Source organism: Gigantopelta aegis, chromosome 4 (assembly GCF_016097555.1).
Source record: "Gigantopelta aegis isolate Gae_Host chromosome 4, Gae_host_genome, whole genome shotgun sequence".
Classification (NCBI taxonomy): domain Eukaryota; kingdom Metazoa; phylum Mollusca; class Gastropoda; order Neomphalida; family Peltospiridae; genus Gigantopelta; species Gigantopelta aegis.
Window position 1 is genome coordinate 5756837 of NC_054702.1, and position 19772 is coordinate 5776608.

General features: G+C 34.3%; 1 protein-coding gene across 1 annotated transcript in view; it reads right to left on the reverse strand.

Annotated features, from left to right (window-relative positions):
• Nucleotides 1-13231: 13231 nt before the first annotated feature.
• The window catches only part of LOC121372549 (cell wall protein DAN4-like), a 32115-nt gene continuing 25574 nt past the window's right edge, over nucleotides 13232-19772 (reverse strand). Inside the window, exons 8-9 of the mRNA XM_041498941.1 lie at nucleotides 17729-17770; nucleotides 13232-16517 (exon numbers count right to left, since the gene is read on the reverse strand). Coding sequence (XP_041354875.1) covers nucleotides 16366-16517; nucleotides 17729-17770 — 194 coding nt within the window. The 3' untranslated portion in view covers nucleotides 13232-16365. The remainder of the gene's footprint in view (nucleotides 16518-17728; nucleotides 17771-19772) is intronic.

The window sequence follows — 19772 nt, forward strand, 5'->3', positions numbered from 1 at the left end:
CTAATATTTGTACTAGGTTAAATTTCATTTATATCCTAAAATATTTTTTCGTACGTACGAAATTATTTGAAGACAAAATCCAGTTTGGCCGTCTTTAAAATATTAAGACGACCAGAAACACATTGATTATACAGACACTGACATTCTAAACAAGAACATATATTTTATATGTAAGTTTAGTCGTAGAACTATTTTATTAGTGGGAAACATTTTACGATGCACAAACTCAGGAATGTCTCTTTAAACATGGGGGTTGCGGGCGGGACGTAGCCCAGCTTTAAAACGCTCGCCTGATGCGCAGTCGGTCTAGGATCGATCCTCGTCGGTGGGCTCATTTCGGCTAGTTTTCGTTCCAGCCAGTGCACCACCACTGGTATATTAAAGGCCGTGCTATGTACTATTCTATCTGTGGGGTGTTGCACATAAAGATCCCTTGCAGCTAATCAGAAAGAGTTCCGGCAGTGGGTTTCCGTTCTCATTATCTTGTGGTGGGGCGGTATTCAGCTTAGTCGGTTGAGTGCTCGCCTGATGTGCTTGGTCAGAGGGTCGAACCATCTCGGTGCATCCATTCAACTGACTTGGGTTTTTCTCGTTCCAACCAGTGCACCACAACTAGACAAAGGCCGTGATGTGTGCTTTCCTGTATGTTGGGAAAGTGCATATAAAAGATCCCTTGCTACATTAAAAAAAAATGAAGTGGGTTTCCTCTGATGACAACATGTCGTAATTACCAAATACATCCAATAGCCGATGATTAATTAACTAATGTGCTCCAGTGGTGTCGTTAAACAAGACACATTTAATTAGTATTTGTTGAGTGTGTCGTTAAATACAATATTCATTCATTCATTCATTCATTCATGAGGTTTAGCCCATTTTGTCAGTTATGGCCTTTAACTGTGAAAACTGGGCCCCAACAGGAGACGTATTGCTTTAGCAGTACATCCATGTAGTTGTTTGTTTGGGGGGGGGGGGGGGGGGGTGGTTCTGAAAAGTATGGGACGCAAAACGAATATTGAATGATTTTTCTAGAAAACATTGGAAGATTAAACACACTGGATTGAAAAGACCGAGCAATAGGTGAGGTGGATATAATACACGTTGATAATGTTTTAAGTAAAATACGGTAACTCAGACGTAAAGCCATTTAAAATGCATTCACCTGGAATTTTTATTATAACTGGGTAATGTACATATCACGTGCAAAATATTATTACCCTTGTTTAATAACTTTTCAAGTTACTAATCGGTAAGGAAGGGTAGTTTTGGGGTGAGGCCAGCTGATATAAAAAAAAAAAATAATTAACAATGCATACCCACTATCCACAACATAAAATGTTATTCAAACCAAAGAGAAAAAAAATGTGATTGACCCATCAGGTATGACTTCGTGAAAAGACTGAAAAGCGAAAAGGTCCGCAATATTCTATGGGTCATACAAATCGACACTGGCATTCACACAAAGCTGTAAGAAAGCCATATTTTCCTTTTCGTCAGCTTGTTTTGTTTAACCACACCACTAGAGCACATTGATTTATTAATCATTGGCTGTTGGATGTCAGACATTTCGTAATTTTGACATATAGTGTTACAGAGGAGCAATATTCCTTCAGCTCCAGCTTTTGAAGACTGCATTCCATAACTTCTCAGATACTCCAGGGCATTCTTGTGATATAATTTAGAATTGATGTTTAATCTCTGCTGGCACATCCAACGACTCCTGAAACTGCCAGTGTTATAGTAAACATATTAGAGGCAATTTCACGAAATGATGTCACTGAAACGACGATCGATGCAATGCATATTTGACGCGATACACACCTTTTCGTTACTTATGTTTAAATGCTTTGCCCATGACGGGTACACCAGCGTGCAATAGGGCAGGATATGCTAATTGTTTTGCTAAACACTTGGTATCATCAAATTTTTAGTGATTCACGAGAGTATGCAATCACGACTTTGCGGCTACATCCATTCAAAGCTCCATTATGTTGAGATTCGGCCGTCTCCATAAGTGTTTTGTCGTTCACAATTTCTCGAGCCGCATCTAAGGTGATGTTATATGTTGATGAGGTTGGTTTGTTTGTGTTTTGTTTTTGTTTGTTTTGTTTTTGGGGTTTTTTGTTTTTTTTGTTGTTGGGTTTTTTTTGTTGTTTTGTTTTTTTTGGGGGAGTGGGTGGGTGGGTGCGTGTATCCTTTGGCATATAGAACAAAATAACAAGACACTTATATTATGAGTCATTTTTGTCGTTCATAATTTCTGAAGCCGCATCTAATGTCATGGGACCGGTCTCGGTGGCGTCGTGGTTAGGTCATCGGTCTACAGGCTGGTAGGTACTGGGTTCGGATCCCAGTCGAGGCATTGGATTTTTAATCCAGATACCGCAAGGCTCAATGGGTAGGTGTAAACCATTTGCACCGATCAGTGATCCATAACTGGTTCAACAAAGGCATAGTTTGTGCTATCCTGCCTGTGGGAAGCGCAAATAAAAGATCCCTTGCTGCCTGTCGTAAAAGAGTAGCCTATGTGGCGACAACGGGTTTCCTCTAAAAAAAAAACAAGTGTCAGAATGACAATATTTTTGACGTCCAATAGCCGATGATAAGATAAAAAAATCAATGTGCTGTAGTGGCATCGTTAAATAAAACAAACGTTACTTTTACTAACGTGATGTTGGTTGCTGATGAGATTGGGTTTTTTTATTTGTTTGTGTTTTGTTTCGTTTTTGGGTTTGTTTGTGTTTTTTTGGGGGTGTTTTGTCCATTGGGGGGTTTTTTGTAGGTGTTTTTTTTTTGTTTGTTTTTTTGGGGTGTGGGGTTTTTGGGGGGGTTGGGGGGTATCCTTTGGCATACATAACAAAATAATAAGACATTTATATTATGAGTCTATTTTATTGAAATAAGTTGTTTGATATGCATTCACAAACGAATTAAGAACATAGTAATTCCACAGCCCAACATTCGTCAGCCTTACATATACAACGAAAATATAACAAGCACTCGTTACAATTATAAGCAAAACGTTTCTACGTTACATCTACAAGCAACTTCAGTGCTTCTTCTTGCACTGTGTATTAAATAATAATGTAGCTCCATTTTCCACCGAATACGGTGTATCGTTTGCACTGTGTAATTTACTTTAAAGTATAATATGTAATGAATTTTAAAGAGAGGGTCTCGAGATTGCTGTTATTACAAAATGTGTGAGACTTTAAAGATTAAATACATCTTTTTGTTTAGAATTTGGTTTGTTTCTTCAATGTGTTTCTGGCCGTTCTAATGTTTGTAGTAGCCCAAACTGAATTTTAACTTGTACTCGTATATATATTTTTATATATTATGAAAAACTAAATTAAGTAAGAGCTACTACAGAAATTAGTACGATCAGAAACACACTGAATATATAGACACTAATATTTATATTTAAAAAAAAATAATTAATAAAAAAATAATATAAAGCCATAAATAATAAACACGTTAATGGAATAGTCACGTTAAATGTGAGCCTTGTGTTGGAAAGGTGTATACCCGGACCACCAACACATACTGAGAATTTAACAAAAGAAACGCGTGTAATTTTAGAATTAGTAAACACCCATGATTGTTCCCGCAAACTGCGATTACACGTCTTGTCTCTTTTTTGGTCGACTCTGGTGGGTACTTCCGGTTTTGTTATTAAAATAAACCTCTTGCAAAAGCAGCGAACTCGGGGTGTATTAAATATCAACGTACATGCACATGCATGTGTAATGTAGTTGTCAACCGTGGATTGTATGAATGCTAACTGTGTATTGTTTGTGTTATCTGTTACATAGTTTTGACTAGAGGATGGTGCGCTTTAAATACAAAATGTGGACCATCAATAACAAAACAACTTATAATTTTTGAAAACAGTGGACCCAACATGTTTTGTTTTGTTTGTTTGGGGTTTTTTGGTGGGGGGGGGGGTTTGTGTTGGTTTCTTTGTTTTGGGAGGATTGCGGGGAATGAGTACACACCTCTCCTCTGCATATATATATTTGCTAAATATTACTACAGATATACTGCATTGTTTTACCCAAATTTTAACCATCTGGATATTAATTACTGGTTATTTTTTTTAATTACTGTATTATTTCAGTAAATGTGTACTGTTTGTGTATTAGTGCCAAGTATGGTGTTCTGTTTTGAATATATATTGTTTGAATGATGCAGTTCATGTGTTTTGTAAAAAAAAATTGTATATTAAACAGTCAGAAATAAATGTATAGCAAAGTTATTTAAATATTAATTGTTGCCAAAACTATCACATTTAAATTCCATTGAGTTTAAAACGACCAAAATAAAGCGTGTGTTGTTGGGGTTTTGTTTTGTTGTTGTTGGGTTAAAAAACCCAACAACAACAATCCAAATTTAGTAATAAAATAAATGTAAATAAAACTGATCATACTTCTAGATACTAGTATATAAATAGCATTTAGTTTATTTTGAAGCAATACATTATTATATCTTAAAATGAAAAAGAATTCATGTGAAAAAAAATCAAACACATGAAAATACACACATTCACTAGATACAAATACACTAATTGTAGATGCATACCTAAAATACAGTTAACGTAGAGAAAACACTAATTATACATAAATCATAAGTTAGCTTTAGAAAGAACCTAATTGTAAAGCAATATGAAAATTTGCACACAGCAAAATGTTAATATAAATCTTTGCATTTTAGCAGAGAACAAATGGATTAAGAACACAACCACTGAAACAAATTAACAGATTTATCAGTTTTACAAGGAACAGACAGGCCTCCCAGACCTCCTATATATTTTTATAGGATCCTATAAAACTCCTATATTGAGATTCATTTCCTATATTTCCTATATTTGACTCAAATGCTTTGCCAAAATGCCAATGAATAAAATGTTACTGAGTTATATTCGCAGTCCGAAATTCAGAAGATGCTTTGAATGTGCACCAACTTTCAAATTATCCTGGATATCAGCATGGACTGCTGGCAAGCCTTGGTATATATTTGTTCAGGGTTGAAAATTAACAGCAGGGCCAGTTGAAGAAAAATCTTACTGCCCCTTCTCAAATTCAACTAGCCCTCCAATTTAACTAGAATGTTCTTTGTTGAATAATAACCATGTATAATAATAACCATGTATATAGTCCATTTGCATTGAGAAAACCGATGAATTGGCATGTAACTTCATAACGAATACAGTTAAAATTCATAGTAGAAAACATATTATTAAGTTTTAAACCCATATACCAACCCAAATCACATTTAAAGAGATACAAAAAATAGTCCAGTATAAATAAAAGTTACTTTAAAAGTTACCATTAAATGATACAGATTAAATATAATTTTTAATACAGGGATAGAAAAAAAATGCTAGAACAGCCAAGGTATGCAGCTTCACTTCCATTGTCTCTGAAGTAATCGATAATGAAATACAAAGCGACTAAAGGTAGAACTGCGTGTGTTTTAGTATATTAGTCTGGGAATGACAGTCTTCTTTGTGCACCTGTGAGAGGTGGTTCAATATGGAGCTCTCCAGTAAAGGATCTCCTTGGGAGTTGCTGTCTTCCTAAAGACGAGGCACTAGATAAAGATTCATGGAATCATCCACTATTTTGCCAAATATCCAATCGACTCTGCAGAGATACGGCCCTGATTTCATATTACGGTTTTTGTCCTTCAGATTACGTTGGATTTATCCTATGCCGTTTTATAAATATATATTGTTTTTATTTACACTGAATGTTTTAACCCCAAAAACGTTATTTCAGATGATATGGGTTTACAATTTAATAAATGAATATGAATTTTATATGAATTTTATCTTTAGGCTTACATGCCAGTTAACTGACTTTTGAAATAATCCATGTAGTAATGGAACATTTTATTTTTAGTGTGAGTTTAAAAGTACATGTTAAAAATTGATTTTGTCCCAGAATAATATAAGCTAATTAAATACGATTAATACATTGAATAATGTCAAAAAGTAGGTCTACAAAATAATTATGGCGTATCCAGTCCATTAATCCGACAACTTCAAAAAAAAACAAAAAAAAAACATGTGTTTGCAAAATATTTTGAGCTATATTTTTTTAAAGCCTCGGACCAAAATCTCAGAAGATGAGGCTGAGTCTGGTAAGTCTGGCGTTGTCAAAATATAGAACATGTTCTATAATGTTGTCTGTTACCAGATCTGTAGTTCGTGCCAGCACAAACGCGGTGTGTTTTGTCACATTCGATTCAGTTCCAGTGTGTTAATTTTTCCCCTGGTACCATATTCACCAGATTCTAAAATCAATGGTCGCCCAACGGACTACCTTTGTGAAATTCATAGTCGCCCATAGCCAATAAAGGTCGCTACGGACAACCGGGGGACTGCTAATTTTCAACCCTATTTGTTGAGGTAGTAGATGGTATCTTGCAAGGTAAGAACATACCATTAGTAATGTAAATGTCTTTAAAAATCTGTGTAAAATGCCTATAATCATAATAATTGGTCCACAATTTCCTATAAAACTATATTTGACCTCAAAATTACTATAAAACTTCTATATTTGGGTATGTATACAAATTCCTATATTTCCTATATTTAAATATGTACAAGTGGCTGGGAGGCCTGAACAGATTTATATCCATGTAAATAACAAACTCAGTAAAACAGCTAGGTTATTATAAACGGAGTGTGTATGTTCTAATAGTCATTGTGATTCAATCGTTTCCCATTCAATAATAACTAAACAATGTACATGGTAACAGTACCAACTTGTTTTTATTTTTATTTTAAATGTTGCTGTTTTGTTCGTTTTTGTGAAATCACTGCAAGCAGGTACACCCAATAAATAAATAACATCTATGCAGTGTTTTGATCTTAGTAGAACAAAAATCAGTTCCATTCAGTTGCTTATACATTGATGTTCTTGTCGTTTGTTGTTGTTGTTGTTACTGTACAAAAATTAGTTTTTAACCCAATTAATTATTTAAATTGTATAAACCTGTGTCCTGTATTTTATGAAAAATCAAATACTGCTTGATTTAAACCAACAGACCTACTAAAATTGTAACTATAATAATATTTAACAATATAACTAATATTTGCATTTCACCATAAAATAACACTGTTTATTAAATTGCTACAAAAAATAAAACATTTTACACATATTATGTAACAGATTACAACTACAATAAGCAAGCAAAATGAACCCACAAAAAACAGCTGTAGATCTAAATCATTAACATATAAAACCGGTTTGTCACCATCAAATTATTTACATAACCTTGAGCAAGAGGCTTCCTTCACTCACACAACCAACCACAAGGAATAAATATCTGTAGTAAACTATCAAAATGCTGAAAGCCACACGTAATTATGCAAAAACTAATGTTTCAAAGAGATATTTGTGCAACTATGTTTCAAACTAAGCTGCATCCAAAACAAACAGATATTCTGTGGTCATATGAGTCTGCTAAGGAACAAACATGACTGGTGTTAAATTGATTACATTTTCAAACATTAAGTAGTCACTTAAAACATATTTTTGTTTAATAAATTGCCAGACCTTCAGATCAGAAAATGTGAGGCGTTATAAATGTATCCCATAAGAAGCTGCAAACATGTGATTAGTGTATGGTAATAAATCAAGGATGTATAACATTCTGTAAGGTTTTGTGTGTGGTACATGCAATAATACTATTAACTATATTACAGCACTTGCAACAATCGAAACAGAAATTATGCACAAAATGAGAACAGAATTATATTAATTTTAAGAAAAGATTATAGCTAAACACAATGGATGCTCTAAAACAATAGTTAAATTTATCAAGATGCACCAACAACCGATACACATTTATACACAAAATAGACTTACATGTACATGAACATGAAATACATTTAAAAATAAAATCATCATCCAACATAAAAGTAAACCAATTAAACAAACCCAGATCTTGGTAAAGTAGTCCGAATATATATAGTAGTAAAGGGCCATTCAACCATTCTTCCTTACTCAAACACTTTTATTTAAATTTACGATGTATTTTGAATACAAATAACACAACCCTCTTTTCTCGATTGTTGAACAGCCCTTTATAAAGAGATCAACTCCATGGGCAAGTTGTGTGATCAGGTTCAAGTGTTGCCACACATGAACAAATCTGAAAGACCAATAACAGTTACAAAATTATTTCTAAAATAAATGTATCAGTTTCAATGTGGTAATGTGGTGGTCAAAAGAGTTAATTAAAAAAAAAACTATGGACAAAATTTTTATGTCTAAGAATAATACATCAGATCTGTTCATAAATATGCCCCCGTAACAGCCATATGCACCACTTGTTTTCTTTTCACCTACCACTCCATGAAGACGACACACACTAAACTACTGGCGCTATATGTACATGTTTATAACCAGACCTAGCTCAGACACTTGCCAAGTTCGCCAACTGTCGAAATTTTCTAAACAATTGCCGAATTTTATTTTCATTTTGTGAATAAATTTCATGTAATAATTGTTATTTATTAGAAAATAACTAGGGATTTTTTGCAATTAGTGAAATTTAAATAGACGATTTGACAAAAGTGCCTGCTCACCCAGAGCTAGCCCTGAATAACAGATTAACCACACACGCGTATAATCATTTGCAAATTATTGACAACAATACCGCTCCCTATTTAGCAATTACTCGGCACTAAACTAATTGTAGCTCTTTCCTATTAACAGCTCTGCACATCTAGGTTTCTCCAGCAGTCGATCTGCCTGGACAAACCTTGTGACAAAATCTCACAGTAAAGCCACAAATGAACAAATGACGTCCAAGTTGTTTAACCCTCAATGACACTTGGTCATATTTCCACCAATCAAGCTGGTTACATATTAAGCAGTGTAAGCGCAAGTCTAATGCTAAAGCCACTGACCCCAGTTTAGACTATTTTTTAAATTATTACAACTTCTTGTTTAGTTTTAACCCTAATATTATACATGACACACAACCATGTTCAACAAATGTTTGAGAAAGTCACCAGCCCTCACAGAAGCTTTGGCTAGTGCCCTATGTATTATCATAATACAACTGATAATTTTCACTACGCAGAACAAATATTCACCAGCCAGAGAGTTCTTATTTGATGTATTTTAAGAATGAAAAATCTTTTTAATTACGAAAAATTGAAAAGATGCGCAACTCAATAATTATGGTTAATGTCATTAAAGTCAAACTCATGTTGCTAATGAAAGATGATGTATTTACAGCAAGTAGTATATACAGTGAAACTCTAAACCAGACACACTCAGGACCTACGCCCCCCCCCCCCCTCCCAAAAAAAAGTTTCCTTATAAGAGATATTCAGTTTACAGAGGTTCTCTTCTGCACAGATATTTAAAAAGGGACCATGCAAACATCCCGTTTTGAGGGAATTCCGGTTTTGAGAGGTTTCACTGTATATTAACAGTACACACCCAATACAACCTAAAATACAAGAAAACCAACAACATCCTGTTTACAGAGGTTTCACTGTATATTAACGAGTACACACCCAATACAATCTAAAATACAAAAAACCCAAACCTCTCGAGTAATGAGGAACTTAATAGAGAATACAATGCAAGTATAACTTCTCCAACCTGAATACATGATACAAAACGTAAGAACAGTAAGTAGAATATATGAACACAACACGAGACGAGCAGGACAATCAAGTCCTATATGTGGACCATGATGCAATTCTCCTCGCATGATGCCAAAGCTATACTGGATGGAATCAAAGTCTATCACTAAATGTACATATTACCACATCTCAATTTAGTGTTTCAAATACTGACAAATACAAACATTATATAGCAAAAAAAATAGTCACCTTTACGGCCACGTTTTCTTTTGTTGTACAGTGTACTTTGGGTAATAGGTATTTTGAGTTCCCATTCATGAGTCTTTTAAAAAAAAAAATTGTTTTGTATTATTTCACTTTAAATTGACATTCATGCTTATATCCATTTTACATTCAAGTATGCTGTCCTGGGCACACAACTCAGTATTTGGGCTGTCTGTCAAGGACAGGGGTAACTGTTGTTACTTACTTAACTAGTGAAAGAAAGGTCAGTCAAGTGGCCTCACACTACCCCATTGAGACATTAAAACTGACTTTGGACTGGAGCTGGTATTGGGATGTGAACCCAGTAGTCACCAGTCTTTAGTCTGATGGCTTAACCACTACACCACCGACGCTGGTGATAATTTAAAATTGTGTTTTCTCCTGGAAAGCCAAAAATATATTCTCTGTATTCATGAAGTTTTGGGGCGGGATGTAGCCCAGTGGTAAAGGGCTTGTTCTCTGCACGGTCGGTCTGGGATCAATCCCCATTGGGCTATTTCTCGCTCCAGCCTGTGCACCACGACTGGTATATCAAAGGCCATGGTATGTGTTATCCTGTCTATGGAATGGTGCATATAAAAGAACCCTTGCTGTTAATTGAAAAGAGTAGCCCATGAAGTGGCGACAGCAGGTTTCCACTCTCAATATCTGTGTGGTCCTTAACCATATGTCTGATGCCATATAACTGTAAATAAAATGTGTTGAGTGCGTCATTAAATAAAACATTTCCTTCCTTCCTTCCTTCGTTCATGAAGTTTTGTAGTAAAAGGTTTGAGATGACTGAAATATTGAGGAAATGTTTGTAATTTAATAACTGTTATCCATATTTTGTTTAACTTGAGACTTCCGACAGTAATCCCATACTGCATGAGAATCTTATGGAAAAAGTGTGAGCTTAATCTCTTGACAGTTTGAACCAAAATCAATCTGCAAAGAACAGAGTTTACAATACAAAACCATCCTGGGATTGATCCAGACATTTTGTGTTACCAAGCAGTACTGAACATTCACAATTTGATGTGGAAATGCTTCTGCAATGCAGTCTATTCCGATACATTAATTTAATAGTGGTACACTGCATCATTCAATGGCCTAAAACAAACCATCCTAATGGTAATTAAATTGTGTTATTCTTTCCAATTCAGTCAAGATATAGGAGACTGATGAAACATTGTGGATAAATGCTTGTGTTTTATGTTTATAAACTGTGGGATAAATACAGGTACGATTCCATCTGCTTAGTACAGATATGTACATGTTAATACTGGTAATCTAATTCATCAAACTAAACAGTAAAACATAAAACCTATGTCAGATCTATAATACAAGCTATATATACTTCGATACATAACCCTACATCGGCTAGTATCGAATGCTGTGCATATCAATTCAATGACATGCAGAGATAGAAAGCACTATCAGAGAAAAACTCCACAAAACTCTGATGGGTCTTCAAATGTAGTGAGTTACGGAGTGCTTTGCCTCAAAGACTAATGACAGCAAGTTTTTGAATAACACTAACATTGTGAATTCCCAAAACCTCTGGATATTTTCAACTCTGCATATATACATGTATACTGAACAACATAAGAAATGCAAATTAGTGTACTAGTTTTCTTTAATTTATTTAAAATTTTCAGCTTGAATACCATTAGTTTTTTGGGTTTTTTGTCTATTAAAATATTTCAATGTCTTGTGAAAATTGCAGGCTCATAATGAGTCTATTTACCGAACATATAAATATATATATATATATATATATATATATATATATATGTTAAAATATTTGTTATATTGTTGTTCAGTATATTATATAACTTTTCATATATACAAATGGAATGAACAAGGTCAGTAGATGATCATTTCTTAAGCTGAGTGACAATTTCAACAATATTTAACAAACTACATAAAGGGTGAAGGTTTCAGTAAATTGTACTGTTTACTGGGTTTTTTACACATATAAGAATGTTGTTAAATTCACATGATCACAACATAATCAACAATCATGATATCCTTGACAAAAGACATTTATATGTTGAAAATTTGTCAATAAGTAATTTTAATGAATTATGAAAATTAAAAACAAAGATACCAACAAGTAATCTACCATAATATTCACTTGTATGGTCTAATACGATTAATAATTTTGCACCTATATTTTGTCTCATGTCAAATGTCAGTATATTTGTTCAGGTAAAAATGAAAATTGTTCTTAGACTTTTCAAACTTCCGATGCTTTCAAAGGTTCACAATGTCAAACTACAGTACAGCAAAAGTTTGTAAAAATCTTTTTAAAGAGAATATTTTACCATCATTTGTGAATTCAAAAAGTACTTCAACATAAAATCTAAGCACTTTTTAAGCAGAAAATCCATACTAACAATTCAAACACTTAACATTCACCATCTTGAAAATCGATGACATTTTCTAGGGATCTGCTATCCTCGTGTTCCTAAGAAATTAGTAAAGTACAACCAACATCACAAATTAATTACATTAAAGCTTTCCATTTTCAATACCTTGCTTTGTTCAAAACAGTTTTATCACGGTTTTGCTTGTGAAGTTTATTCATTTATTCACCTATCTCCACTGCCAAATTATACATTTTTAAACTACCTGATGGGTTTTTATAAGTGCATGGCACTAAATGCACTTTGATGTAATAAAATGGCTGGTTTAAATAGATCTACACCCAGCTGTTAAAAACATAATTATTTCCCAACTATTTATAGACAATTTAAGATAAATATTTCCAGAATTCTCAGACCTGACCCGTGAATGGCTCACTACAACAAAGTTTGGTTTAGCCAATTTTCAAATATGTAGAGTATTTTCCTGAAAATGATTAAAAGCCAACGACTACGGTAAATGTTGTAAACACTTTGAATAAAAAATAGCAACTGGCTCATTTGGCAACGAACATGGTGATCCCTGCCCTTGACATTTAAATGTGACCTTTATTGCAAAAACACCAACATTTAGCATGGTATTCTCAATACTGTCTATAAATGGTGTAATGGTGTCCACACTTGTACAATCATCCTGTTTGTAGTTATTGCTATCAGCTAACAAATTATGGAATCGAAATGAAATTGAACAAGCATTCTGATAGTACTGCTAGAACAATACATATCCCCTACCAGACCCAACAAATTTTCCTATCTGCTAAGTTCAAGGGCCATAACTCTGTGAAAAAGGGGTAAAGTCATGACAGTACATGATAAAGCTATATACAAACATTTTATCTCAATATCTTCAAGTATTGCCCAAAAAAATAATGCAGAAACAAATTTTCTTATCAACTAAGTTAAAGGGTCATAACTCTGTCAAATATGGGTAAATTGCCATGAAAATCAAACTCCATCTGTAACAGTATATGACAAAGCTATACGCAGACTTTCAGCTCAATATCTCGACACATTTAAAAAAAAAACCATATGAAAATCTATATGTGGGATAGACAGACAGACAGATGGAGACAAAACATATAGTTCCCTCCCGTTGGATTGGTAGGGGACCAATAAAGCATTCAGACCACAGATATTGTATTCACCTCTGTTAATCATTTTAATTTCTTAACAGTAATGACTTCCCACCTTAAATATATCACTTTCCACTTAAAGTTGTCTCAACTATAACCCTTTCAAATATTAACAAATAACAAATTCATCTAAATGTTACAGGATATTTACATGCCAATATTTATGAAGCCATAAGAATGGAACCATTTTCAACCTTCACATTTATCATGGTCAAATAAAAGTCAAAAAGGATTCAATAACAAGACTTCAATGATCTTGCCTACCATAAACTGATTCCAGGAATAAAGAAATAATTTGTCATGTAATATTCAGGATATATGTTCTAGTTCTTTAAAATAAATGGGTTTTTGGGGTTTTTTTTTAAATCAGTTAATTAATTTTTAATTATTTAAACATGAATTGAGTTGGAACATGTATAGATTTAAGTATAAAGCAGTTTCATTGATCTAGTAGAGTTTGTGAAAAATGAACCCAAATATGAAAAAATGTTTGAACTAAAAACAAAAGGTGATGCCATCGCCATCAAGAAAGTAACACCTAGATATCTTCATTTGACTTTGTAAGCCAAGATAAAAAAAACAATGTTACAAGGTGGGTGAAGCAAGTTTTCAAGGTCATTTTCACCATTCTCATCTTGACACAGCACAATCTTGAAGTGAGAGAATTTAAAAGTTATATGGAATGACTAAGTAGAAGTATGCTTTATAAAGGTTAACTCTGACAATAATAACTTAATACAACAGAGCTTGTGTCCACAATTGCCAAGAGCCAAGCTTTACAGTATGTTCTGGACAATATGTGTTCCGTATATGTGCTGGGTGACATACATGCTCCGTGATTTAAGCGGTGAAATGCCAACAGCCCAAATACAATTAACAGTAACTGTTGCATCAAATGCTGTACACTTAACAAATCAAGAATTGTGGTTTTCAGTTCATCAAAATAGCTAAACAAAAGCCAGTTTATTCTTTACGTTGGGTGTTTAACTGGAATAAAGATGATGTCAGAGATAGGATCAACTATCCCGAGAGAATCACAAGATCAGTGAATACTTTATTTACTGTCATACGAGGAAAACAGATATCATACTGTCATGTATCAGTCAGGATCTTTTGTGTGGTTTTCAGTGGTTTTTGTTTGGGGTTGTTGTTATCGGTAGAGAGGGCTGGGGGACAGCTTATAAATTCTGATTTTTCTCTGTCTTTCCATACCCGATACCCAGCCCCTCCTCCTATCACATCGACACTAGAAAGTCCTGCCCAACAACATATATATATTCAATATCGCACAAACAGCTTACTTCATAATAATACTAACTAACCAAAATACTGTTTGGCATTTTGTTTTGACTCGAAAGCCAGACATCTGAACTTCTACTATGGTGTATAGATATTTGTGAGTTTAAAACTTAAAAGTGTTTCTTTTTATGAAGTGTATGTACGAGAATACTCAATCGAATTAAAATCTGATCTTACTGCCTCTCTACTTATAGCAGATCTGACATCAACCAATGTGCTTCTGTCTCCAGGTGACATTTTATTCAATCAGTCAAAACACTGCTGGTGTAACTGGGTCATGGGTTACACCAGCTTTAACATGTGATGAATAATCACCTGGATACGAACAGTGGTGGCCAATGTCAGATCGGATTTCAACATGGAATCAGCCAATGAAAGACTTCAGGTAGAGAAATATATGAGAAAATAAATATATCCTTCTGAACACATTGTATTTCTATCTGGCTTTTAAAATAAAGTAGTTGACATACCAATTCACAAGCCGGTATGGGCAAAACATAACTTGACTGGTGCATAGTGATGTAAAGATAGTCTTGATCGCAAAACTGACACACTCAAATCTTCCAAGTGTTCAAATACCTTCAAGCTTGTACCATGAGGCCATCCTGAAAACCAACTTTGTTTACCATAACCTGACCAGCTATTGTTGGTTATTGGAAAACGTATTACTAGTCAGAGAAACTGACAAACACTGCTGCAAATGTTGATGGAAAATGTTTCTCAGGACCTTCAACACTTTTTCTAATTTTTACTTCACAAATGTTCCATATATTTCAGAGTTAAATGTTAAATAATAAAAGACCAAGTTCTTTTGATCACATAAAAGTGATGAAGTTGCCTATCAGACTGAGTGTTAACGTTTCAGTTGGATGATCATTTCCATGGAAGCATTAGATGAGCAGTCAAGTCCAACTTTAATTTCTTAGAAAAAAACCTTTTTCATGTTTTTTAATACTCACTTCGATAGTACAGATATGTTACTTCATCGATAAACTTTGGTAAACTTAAATAGCCTAAATAGTCATATTTATGATTGACCAAGTGTATTTTCTTACTCAGTCATAACTTACTTCCGATTGTATGTCGTTATCAACCATGAGAAATATATCATAGGAAAATGTTTATAACTAAGTCAGGTTACAATAACCAATATCAGGGTTTAAGCTGGACCCAGAAATAAAACATTTGGCGAATTTCGTTTCAAGGAAAAAAAAAAGTGTAGCCAAATTCAAGTTTCAGTCAGCCAAACAGTTAAAATGATGGTACATATATTATCCAACAAGGACATGCAATTTTCAAACTAGCTTCATAGTGAATTAATAATGAAGAAATAGTCAAATTCAACTTTAATATGTATTTGACAATTCGGATAACGACAGCTTAAACCCTGAATATATATTTTCTAGGCTTGGCCTCATTTAAAAACACCACCAATAAAATATATATTACTTTTTAACAAAGGAATGCTTAAGAAGACAAGGTAAAACAGGGAATATGAAGTATCTCCAGACACATTCAACGGTTTGACCCATATAAATATACTTTTAAAATATTACAGAAGGCACATACGTCTTTACACAGAACAAAGTGAATTTGGAAAGGCAGGGTAGGGGGATTAAACAACAGCAACAGAAACCGTGGGTATATCTTAGTGCAGGTGATGGTAGTTTCTCTCTTGGCGGCACTTGTAAAACTTCCAGGTAACCACAACTATGCCCACAACGCAAGCACACAGGATGATTCCACCAATGAACGAGGCTCCGTCAAAGTGCTGGCCCCCACTGTGAGTAGCTGGAGATGCTAAAAATACACAATACACTCTTTAGTAAACATATCTCTTGTGATACAAATAAATCATTATTTTAGCTGGATTGTTTTCTTTTGTTTTATGTCAGGGTTTTGTTTGTTTCTTTTTTTTGTTTTTTAAGGATTGTCTGTTATTTCTTTTACGTTCATCGGAGTATTTACATAAAAAAATCATCCATAAACTGTGTGAATCTGCGAAGCCATTCTCACAAAAGTTTGCGGATGATTCTTATAATTAAATTTGAATCATACTTGCTAATAATAATAATAATAATAAAAGTTCATACTTTGTTTTGAATTATTTTTTATCCATAAACAATAACGCTCAGTAAGACAACTTGCCCATATAAAATGACGTCATCAGATATGACGTTCCCTGACAACTTTTTTTTATGTTCATCAAAAAATGAACAAACTCCTGTTACTACAGTTGGACCAATGGGATGACATTACGTTGTAATGAATGTAACATAAATTTAATTATTTGTCTTTTTCCATACAAAATTTATGATTAATCTAGCAGTGACGAAATTTCTTTTTTTTTCGTCAAGTGCCGAGAATACAACACCGCAGGTTAATTTATACAGTAACCCAAGTTTCACTGCAGCAAAAGTGTGGCGGTATGTAGCCCAGTTATAAAGCAATCACTTAATGCACAGTCAGTCTAGGATTGATCCCCATCAGTGGGCCCATTGGGCTATTTGTCGTTCCAGCCAACGCACACGGAGACTGGTATATCAAAGGCTGTGGAATGTGCTATTCTGTCTATGGGATGGTGCACATAAAAGATCCCTTGCTGCTAATGGAAATATGTAGTGGGTTTCCACTATAAGACAATGTCAGAATTACCAAATGTTTGACATCCAATAGCCGATGATTAAAAAAATCAATGTGCTCTAGTGGTGTTGTTTAACAAAACAAAAACTGGAATGAAACACAAAAATTTAATCTACAGCTATAAGCAAAAGTTGATGTCAATGAAATAAAATAATTATGTTTAACTTGGAATTCTTCTTGCTTTTTGGGGGGGGGGGGGTTTATTATTTTTTTAATAACCACTTTTAAAAACATTTTACCACTTCATTAGCAAAATACCATCATAAACATAAAAGCAAAAAGCACTTAATGAAAAAATGGTTGTAGACTCAATAACACCATACATTTACACATAAAAATGGAAGTGTAACCGACCGAGTGTAACATACCTGAGCTTGTGTTGGTTGGAAGTGCTGTTGCTGTACTTTTAGCTGAAACAAGACAAGGGTTTACATCAGTCTTCACTTTCACAGTATGAAACTGGCACGGAAAGGTGTTTTCATTTAACAACACCTCAGCACATTTTAAACTGAAGCCATTTGGTGTCTAACAAATGATCATTTCAAAACTTGGTTGAGAGAAACAGAAGAAACCTGATGCAACCATACAGGCTACTCCTACTACTCCTACTACTCCTACTTCTACCAAACAAACATTCTGAGAGTACTGATAAAGCAATACATGTCTTTTACCACGCCCAAAACATTTTCATATCTACTAAGTTCAAGGGCCATAACTCTCTGTGTGAGTAAATGAGTAAATTGTCACGAAAGTCAAACTTGATAAGTACCACTACATGATAAAGCTATCTACATTTCCGTTGAATATCTTGAGATAGAAAGCCAGACATGACGGAGACGAAACATGTAGTCACCTCTGACTGGACAGTACTAATAATCCACAAGGAGCAGGACATAGGCCAGTAGTAAAGCGTTCACCTGATATTCAGTCAGTCTAGGATCGATCCCATAGGTGGGCCCATTGGGCTATTTCTCATTCCAGCCAGTGCACCATGACTGGTATATTAAAGGACATGGTATGTGCTATCTTGTCTGTGGAATGGTGCATATTAAAGATCCCTTGCTACTAATGGAAAAATGTAGCGGGTTTCCTCTCTAAGATTATGTCAAAATTACCTGTTTGAAATCCAATAGCCAATGATTAAGAAAAAAAACGAAAAAAAGTTTTATTTAACGACGCACTCAACACATTTTATTTACGATTATATGGCGTCAGACATATGGTTAAGGACCACACAGATTTTGAGAGGAAACCTGCTGTCGCCACTTCATGGGCTACTCTTTCCGATTAGCAGCAAGGGATCTTTTATTTGCGCTTCCCACAGGCAGGATAGCACAAACCATGGCCTTTGTTGAACCAGTTATGGATCACTGGTTGGTACAAGTGGTTTACACCTACCCATTGAGCCTTGCAGAGCACTCACTCAGGGTTTGGAGTTGGTATCTGGATTAAAAATTCCATGCCTCAACTGGGATCCGAACCCAGTACCTACCAGCCTGTTGACTGATGGCCTAACCACAACGCCAACGAGGCCGGTCCAATGATTAATAAATCAATGTGCTCTAGTGGTGTCGTTAAACAAACTTTTAACTAAAATTAATCCACATTGATTAGTCCTTTACCTATTCTTGAAGGGTAAACAAATAATTTCATGAGTTATTTACAAAATAGCAATGTCTTGATTATTCTCTTTATTACCCATTGTCACTTTCAACTGTTCTTAAATATAAAAATCCCTCTGCAGTCAAAAGCAGTTCCACCAGCTATTACATCACATAACCCAATGCACATTACAGGACATTATGAAAATGACATCATGGTATAATGATGTTCCTTTTACAGCCAAATACTTACACTACAAAATAATACAACTTAGATTGCATTAGAAAATAATTATTTGTTAATGTTGCTAAAACTGCTTCTTATGAAAATATATAGAGGTTATTACCAGAGTGTTTTTCGGTATCGTCAATATCATATATTAGGAATAAAAATTGTATTATGCGAGCATAATACATTATTTTTATTCCTAATATATGATATTGACGATACTGAAATACACGAGGGTAATAATCTCTTTATCATATAAGCTCAAGCTTAATACAACGTGTTTTTGTAAACTGTACACGGAACTTTAATTCCAGTCCATCATTACTAGATATTCAAATGACGTAAGAATATGTGGCGCGGTGTATTTTTGAATGGAAATGACGTTAAACTCGAATGACGTCATTTTGGATGTCCTTACATCAAAATAAAGTTATGCCCAATATTTTTTGTTTTCTGAACGCTGGACAGCTTTCAGTGTCAAATTGCCATTGAAATGTTTTTATTTGATGACTATGAATGCATACATTAATCATGGAGTGTCACCCAAGTACGTTTGCTTAAATGTCAATAAACCTAGTGCCG